This window comes from Equus asinus, chromosome 22 (genome assembly GCF_041296235.1).
Source record: "Equus asinus isolate D_3611 breed Donkey chromosome 22, EquAss-T2T_v2, whole genome shotgun sequence".
In the NCBI taxonomy this organism is placed as follows: domain Eukaryota; kingdom Metazoa; phylum Chordata; class Mammalia; order Perissodactyla; family Equidae; genus Equus; species Equus asinus.
The window spans coordinates 58,796,398-58,804,585 of record NC_091811.1 but is presented as its reverse complement, the minus strand read 5'-3'; the positions used below and the strand labels follow the sequence as shown (position 1 = coordinate 58,804,585).

The following is an 8,188-nucleotide window of genomic DNA, read 5'->3' as shown; positions in this document are numbered from 1 at the left end:
TCAGGACTGCAGTCAGCTCCCTGCATAGAAAGGTTACAACTGAAAGCGAATCTGAGGCCTTGTCTGTCTTTCTTGCCTGCTTGGGTGGGTCTGGTTTCATCTGAGCCTCTGGTTTCTGAGGGGCAGCCTTTCCTTCGTCCTCCCAGGGCCTCTCCTCTTTCCTACTTACCAGTCAGAGCTGTGACGAATGTGGACGGTGAGGGAGACGCCCAGAGCAGTGACACTGGCTCCTGTCCCTGCCCCACTCACCAACTCCCTTCGCCACGCTGTGCCACCCCCTTTTATGAAATGGTGTCCTCCACCTCAGCACGAAGCCTCTCCAGGGACAGCTGTTGTGGGTCCCGTATCTGGTCCTTTCTTTAGTCTCCTGAGGGGGCAGCTCCCTCCTCCTCTCCATCATCCCCTGAGGCCAATGGAACTAATACGGGTCCAATTATTGGGGTTCACATCCCTGCCTGCTGGGTGAGGTTTATGTCACCGTGTGCGTTGGTCCGTGTTCGAGTCAGTCTTTTCTGCCTTTGGAGTCTGTGTCTGAGTGGTCTGGGTTCCAGATGAGTGTCCAGGCAGGGGAGGGGCAGGACGGGAGGGCAATGTAACTGGGGACCCAGAGGTCTTCTAGTGACAGGGCCTCACCACTGCATAAAGGAGGACTAACTGTTAGACCCACTTACGTCAGTCCCCCCGTTCAGCCCTCCCAGCATCTCGGAGAAGCCGCACAGCTGCACGTGTCCACCCCCACTGCCTCTTCTCCCCTTTCTTTGCCTCTGACCTCACACACCCCCTTTGCTCTCCTGAACGCCTTTCTGCAGAGAGAATTACTGTATCAGGAGGAGACCTAGTCCTTCAAGTCCTTTCCTTCTCCTTCTAACCCTAGAGAGGCTGACAGTGACTTAGATTTCTGAGGAGAGGGTGCTGTGTGCCGAGCCCTCTGAGGAAACCCAGGCCCTGAGAGGGTGCTGAATGTAAGTGTGTTGAATCCAGAGCGTCTTCCCACGAAGAACCTTCCTGAGGTCGGGAAGATCGAGCCCAGCGTGTTGGCAGACGAGGAGAAAGAGTTCTGAGCCCAGAACCTAGAACAGAGTGGCCTGTGCCGCTCAGTGTGTGGCACCTGGACGCAGAGAGCAGATGGAATGAGAGGCCTGGGGCAGTGGGGCGGACAGTGATGCTTTCTTTCTGGGCAGGAGTTGGAATTTTCAAGGGCACGTGGTGAGCATTGCAAAAGCAGTCCAAAGGGCAGATAGGTAGGGAGAGAATAGAATGTTCCAGAAAGATAGTCATCAGGAGGGCACTTGGAGACTTCATGTCAGAGAGCCTGGAGGCCACCCAGCCAGCACAGCCTCCTGATCGAGGATACCAGACTCTTCTGATCACAGCCTGTCTCTGTCTGTCCCCTGCAAAGCCATGTGGCTGTACCTGGCAGTCCTCGTGGGCCTGTACTACCTCCTGCGCTGGTACCGGGAGAGGCAGGTGGTGAGCAACCTCCAAGACAAGTACATCTTCATCACGGGCTGTGACTCGGGCTTCGGGAACCAGTTGGCCAGGCAGCTGGACCTGCGAGGCTTGAGGGTGCTGGCCGCGTGTCTGACGGAGAAGGGGGCCGAGCAGCTGAGGGACTGGACGTCAGACAGGGTGCAGACAGTGATCCTGGATGTGACCAAGACAGAGAGCATCGCTGCAGCCACCCAGTGGGTGAAGGAGCGCGTCGGGGACAGAGGTAACACCCAGATTTGTCGGGTCTGTTTCTCTTCTGTCTGTGAAGGGAGACTTCTTGTCTGCTGCTGGGGAAGATTCCCTAGGTGTTTTCCAGGACTCGAGGTCATACTCCCTTTCTTTCCCTCACGCAGTTCACCAGCTGAGCCTCTTCTCTTTCCACTGCCCCCACCTCCCGTCCTTGGAGATCTGGAGGTTTGGGGAGAGCTGCCCTGATGCGAATTTGTCCTTCCAGACTCCCTGTCTGAGGTGCCCCCTCCTGTCTCGGCAGAAGTTCTGCATTTCTTGACGCTGAGCGCCCCGGGGGAGATCAGAACCCACTTTCTGGAGGACGAGTGGAGATGGGGCACCAACTCCGAGGCTTGTGTGGGTGGCTGGGGCAGCGCTGGAGGCGGGCTCCTGTTCTTAGCACTGTACCATGTTCTTGCTGGGGACCCATAATCCTCCCCCAGGGAGTCACTGTCACCCATTTCAGGTGAGCACACTGAGCTTTCCGGACTTGCTAAGGAAGGCTAATAATCCAGCGCAAGTTCACATTCTCTCTCTCTCTCTCTCTTTTTAAACTACCCTAGTGCCTTTCTTATTATGGGGGAAGAGAGGAACATTAATTTTTTTTATCTAAGTATAAATGTAAAACATGACCATTGTGGAAAATGCAGAAAAGCATGGGATCAAAACGAAACTCACCCACATTCTACCAGCAGAGATGAGTCCTGGGACCCTTTTGACATAGACCGTATTACACTTAGGAGAGAGTTTGTACCCTATTCTGTTCGTTGAAGGAAGATGAGCATTTTGCAATATAATGAAAATTTCTTTAAAAGCATATATTTAATGATTGAGCATATTCTATCCCTTTGAATAGTGTTACTTTTTAGAACAGTACCTCATGTATGATATGAAATTGTTTCCTGCGTTTTATTCACATTCGTGACTCGTGTCTCGGTGAACTTTCCCAAATCTCTCTGTGTAACTGTGCATATTGACTGGGTTCTTAGAAGCAGCATGTGTGCTGGGAGAATGTGAGTCCTGGAAGGGCAGCCTGTTTCTGAGCAGGGAAGGGACTCAACTGTCTGGGTCCATCCTGTGCCCCCCACGGCCCCAGCTCCCTGAATCCCAGTTCCTGCTGCCCTGAGGGCTGTTGGTGGGTAGCTCTTTAGTGTCTGTGCTCAGAATCACATCTTTGAGTCCTGCAGAGAGGTTTCCACGAGGCTGGCTGAACTAGGGCCGAGGGGGAGGGGCGAGGGTGGCCTCCTGTGTGGGTGGGAGGAGAGGAGGCATTTCTGCTGCAGAGGGTGAAGTCTGTGCAGGGAGGGTGACGGGAGGGTCGAGACAGCCTCCCGCTCATAGACGAAGGATCCTACAGGATCCCCCAGATCCTATAGGACCTTTGCTCCCTACTGCTGCACGTGTTTCAAGGCGAATCCCTGAGGTCACCTCCTGCCTGTTCTCACCTTCCCCCGACCTGGGGTTTCAGGTCTGCGTTACCCAATCAACCTCTTCCCAGATATTAGCTATATTTTCTTCTTTTCGTCTGTTTTCTTTTCTCTCTTTTTTCCTTGGTCTCCTTTCCTCATTCTCTCTCTGTGTGTCTCTCCTTCACCACAGATATTTGTTGCACACTCACTAAAGACGCTGTCTAGGAATTCGGAAAATGTAGGTGAGCGTTTATAATGCCCGCAGGACAACATTGATGTGTGAAAACCCAAAACATTACTGTGAGTGTTCCGGACTATGGACGCACGAGATTCCTCAACATCAGTTCGTGCCTTCATCAAATGTGGGGTGATTGCCCGTTATCAACCAAGCAGTGGCTGGGCCATGAAGACTAAATCTGGAGGAAGTCATATTTTCTGTCCTCCATGAGCTTACAGGGTCTGCCCTCCCCTAAACCCACCGGCAGTGTGTTGTTATCTGTTTTCCTCCCTCCCCATGCAACCTCTCTTTGAATGTCCTCACGTGACTGGAAGGTGCATTGCAACCACAGCTGTGTCCACACTCACGGGCACAATGCAGTGTTGCTCTCTTTCCCCCATTGTACCCAGGACTGTGGGGCCTGGTGAATAACGCTGGTGTCTTCATGCCGTCGGCACCCAATGAGTGGCTGACCAAACAGGACTTCGTGAAGATCATCGACGTGAACCTGCTGGGGTTGATTGAGGTGACTCTGAGCCTGCTGCCCCTAGTGAGGAAGGCGAGAGGCCGCGTGGTCAACGTCTCCAGTGCCGCGGGCCGGTTGGCCATTTGTGGTGGGGGCTACTGCATCTCCAAGTATGGCGTCGAGGCCTTCTCGGACTCCCTCAGGTACTGGACTGGGTTAGAGGCCCTCCCTCAGTCCTCCTGCTTCTGTGCTTCCAGCAACACCTTTTCAGTCTCTTTCTTCCAGATCCCTCTCTCTTGCTTTGTGCAAGGCCTTCATTGGGAAGCACTTTTTTTGTGTCCCGGGTGTGGGAGAGGATCCCAGTCTTTAGAGTTTTATTCAAACTATTTCTACCTAGATGAGGGCCCACAATTGGAAAGTGTCTGCGGCACAATTGGCACTTCCATAGTATGGCTGCAGAGGCCATGTCCATAACCCCTGTGGCACTGAGCTTCGGGGAGTCCTTGCACAGGGGTAGAGTGTTTGAGTTTATTCAAGAGATACTTCGTGGCGATTTTGTGAGTACACAATAAATGTGCCCGAGGACAAGATTTAATCCCTGACCTGAAACATCTGACAGCTGAGACAGGGACAAGAGATATAGAAATGTTGTGGCCATCTCTCACAGAGCTTGGAACCAAGTCAGCCACGGTGGCCGTGATGCCAGAGGAGTGAAGGGAGGGTACTGGATAGGGCTCTGAGCTGAGGATGAAGAACTGAACTTGGTAACCTGGAAACCTGAGAAATAGGGTGGGAAGTCTTCCTGGACGAGGGAATGACGTCAGCCAAGCCCAGGGTTTGTAATGGTTGAGCGCCTATGCTGCAGAGTTCTCCAGATGTGAAGGACAAGGCCTGGACTGGCAGGAGAGGTGCTAGGCAGGTGGGCTCGTGGAGGCACATGGGCCCTGGACAGGCTGTGGACTTCATGCTGTTGGCAGTGGAACCCCATGGAAGGGATTTCATCAGGGGAGCTACTTTGTGAAATCAGCATCTAGAGAACCCATTGGCTGCAGGGCAGAGGATGGCTTTGAATGTGGGGGAGCTGGGACTGCAGGCAGAGAGAGGCTCCGTAGGGGACAGATGGCCAGGCAGTTGACTAGAGCAGCAGAGAGGAGAGAGAGTTGAGGAGGGTGGAGGAAGTAAGATGGGCAAAGTCTGGAGATGGATTGGGTGTGAGGGCACACAAGAGGAGAGAGCACTTATCGGGTGCCTTGTAGTAGAATAGGTAGGAGTCAGGGCTGATGAGTAACCTGCACCACATGCTTGTGAAATACGTGGAAAAATGTACAAACCTTATTCAGAGACTATGCCATTGTCATAAGTTTTCTCCCCCTGGCTGTTGCACTTTGAAACTTTCTAAGCTTTTGAGATGTGTCGCCCCAATCCCGTGTTGAGGTTGCATCATTCTGTTTGCTTTTTGTTTGCCGTGTTTTGTCTCCCAAGACCTCTGAAGTCCTTGCCCCTCTTCCTGTCTGCCTTGCAGGAGGGAGCTCTCCTACTTTGGGGTGAAGGTGGCTATTATCGAGCCTGGTTACTTCAAGACCAACATGACCAGGCATGAGAATTTTTCTCAGGGCTACCAGGAGGCCTGGGAGCGGGCCCGTCCAGAGATCAAGGAGATCTACGGGGAGAAGATCCTGGCATCCCGTGAGTGAGCTGTGGACCATGGGGAGAGAAGCAAACCATTGTCTGGAAGCCTGGATGCATCGTTAGTGCCTCCTCAGGTCTTGGGTCCCTGCTCCAGGCCTGACTCACCCACAACGTGGGAACATTTCCTTCCAGCCGTGGTCTCGAGTGATTAACTGGTAACTTAAGGAAAGGATCCAGACTTGCGAGAGTTGGAGACTATTGTCTCATCTGAACCCCTCATAATGAGGAGGAAACTTAAGCTAGAGAGGGAAGACACCCCTGGACCCATGGAAAGCTGGCATTAGAGCTTTTGGTTTCCAGGTGCCTATTTTTCCAATGTTTGTAGAGACTTCCAGCTTATGCGGTGCACACACAGCCACGAGTTCCTTAACAGCAGGACAGTTGCAGAGAAGTGTGTCATTAGCTCATTTTGTTGTTGTGTGAGTATTGTAGCGTGTACTCACACAAACAAAGAGGGTATATAGCCTGCTACGCACATAGGCAGTACGGTACTAATCTTATGGTACTGTTGTAAATGTGGTTCGTGGTTTGAACAGAACATCTTTTTGCAGTGCATCACTGTATTTGCAGGAATAGAGTCAGAGGGGGCTTAGTGTGGACAGTGTTCCTGGGGTAAGAATTGGGACACACTCCAATGACATCCATGGATTCCATGTGAAGCATGATTTTGGGGGGCCCATGAGCTTTTAGAAACTTTTCTCTTAAGTTGATCGGAAAGTGGGACAATGGGGAGTGAGGATATATTTGGATGGTGTCTCGTTCTTGACAGTTATTAAATCATCTGAAATTTTCAAGCCAAGCTACTGGGAGAATGTGTCCTTGGTCACAGACTGCATGGAACATGCCCTGACTTCATGCCACCCCCGCACCCGATACTCACCTGGCTGGGATACCAAGCTCATCTACCTCCCCATGAGCTACATGCCCTCTATTCTGGTGGACGCCATCTTCTACTGGAGCTACCCAAAGCCCGCCAAGGGCCTGTAGCCAAGCCTGGGGTGCACGGTAGGGTGGAGTAGGGTACTGTGGGAGGGAGGGATGCATCAGAGGGAGGGAAATAGAGTGGAGAGAGGGGTTCTCATGTCACCAGGGAAAACAATCTCACCTCCCCTCACTTCTGGGACATTACGCAGCACTCTGGGGATATTTGGAGGAGAGAACCAAGTTTTGCGGCTGAGCAACAGGGCCTCTTGGCACACATCCATGCCCTGAGCCTTAAGTGACCTCTCAAGGCTTGGAGTCTCATGGCCCTTCTGCCACCCGAGGAATCCACACTTTTGGGAGGGTGTGAGCAGCTGCACTCAGCCCCAGCTGAGCCTGCTCTGCCTCTGTCCTCCTCAGTTGTGCCTTGGCCCTGGCCAGTCTCCTCTCCCACAGGATGGAAAGGCCTGGAGAAGGAGAAGGCCCCTCTCCACTGAAGACATCTATGGACAGCGGTGGAGGTGTGGAGGGTGACCAACAGCCTGACCCCTCAGCTTCAGGTCCAAGTCAGCAGACCTCACTGGAAGGTGGTGTGCTCAATAGGGTTCCTGTCAGAGGACACAGAAATCAACTTTTGATTTGTCTTGAAAGCATGGATTTCCATTCCTTATTTTTGCCTCAAAATAAAACTTGAAAAGTTTACCCTGGCCCAGTGATTGGAGGCATGACCTTGGGGAGTGGTGGGGTGTGTGTCTGCGAGAGGAAGAGTGAGGAGATTTCACAAGGTCAAGGGATGAGTGGGATGAGCTGAGGAGGCATTGGACAGAGAAGTTAGGTCACTCCCTCCCTTCCACACAACTAGTGGCTGATGTTTTCCTCCAAGGATTTATCAGGTAATGTGGGATCACAGGATTAGACACCAGGATGGACAAAAAAGGAGAGGTGGCTAAGTGACTGGTAGGGCCCAGACCCACCCATCCTTGGGGACATCCAGCCTCTCCCTTCACCAGCAAACTCTCTCTCTCTGTGCCCTCCTTTAAAGTCCTCGCCCTGCACCCTCTGCCATCCCCAGATTCCTCCGCCCAGATCCCCTCCCTTCTGGACCGCAGTCTCTCACTTTCTACCAAGCTTTGTTGAGAACCTACTGTGTGCTGGGCACAATTCCCCTAATTACCCAGTGCTTCCCGAGGGCCCGCCTCTCTCCGCCTCCACTGTTCTGCTGATGTTCTGAGAATGGACTCCACAGAGAAGGCATTTGCAGAAAGTGATAGAGATTTCTGTGCTGAGTACAAATTGGCGTTGGCAGGTCCCTTCTGGTGTCTTCGTTTCCCTCTCGTAGTTTAAAGTTGAGGACATTGGGCCTTTCTGGAACCTGATGTAGAACGATGTCAGCATTCTTCATGAAAACACCACGTGGGGTAGGATATTGCACGGCCCTACATTCTGAAAGGTATATTGAGTGCTTGGTGTCAGACAAGGGACTGCTGAAGACACAGAGATGATTGAGTGGATCCTCAAGGATCTGCAAGTCCTTCAAAGCTCTGCTGTCAGTCCACTCAAGGTCAGTCCGGGTCCCCCACACCAATGCAAAGCAAGAGCATCATGCTGGATCTGAAGTCTCCAGATTTTCATAATTCTGTTTATACACATGCAACCAGACACACCACACAAACTGAAATTGAGTAAAGGATGGCTGATCACTTTAGAGTCTTGAGGGCATGTGTTCAGGAGTTTTGGACTCACTCCCCGGAGCCATCTCTGGAGTTT

At 52.3% G+C, this 8,188-nt stretch overlaps 1 protein-coding gene across 1 annotated transcript; it reads left to right on the top strand.

Moving 5' to 3' along the window:
• The first annotated feature begins 1,372 nt into the window (after positions 1–1,372).
• Positions 1,373–6,487, top strand: LOC106832981 (retinol dehydrogenase 16-like). The gene is made up of 4 exons (XM_070494325.1): positions 1,373–1,714; positions 3,756–4,014; positions 5,334–5,497; positions 6,270–6,487. Exons 1-4 carry the CDS (start codon positions 1,402–1,404, stop codon positions 6,485–6,487), a joined length of 954 nt encoding a protein of 317 aa, XP_070350426.1. The 5' UTR covers positions 1,373–1,401.
• Positions 6,488–8,188: the final 1,701 nt, after the last annotated feature.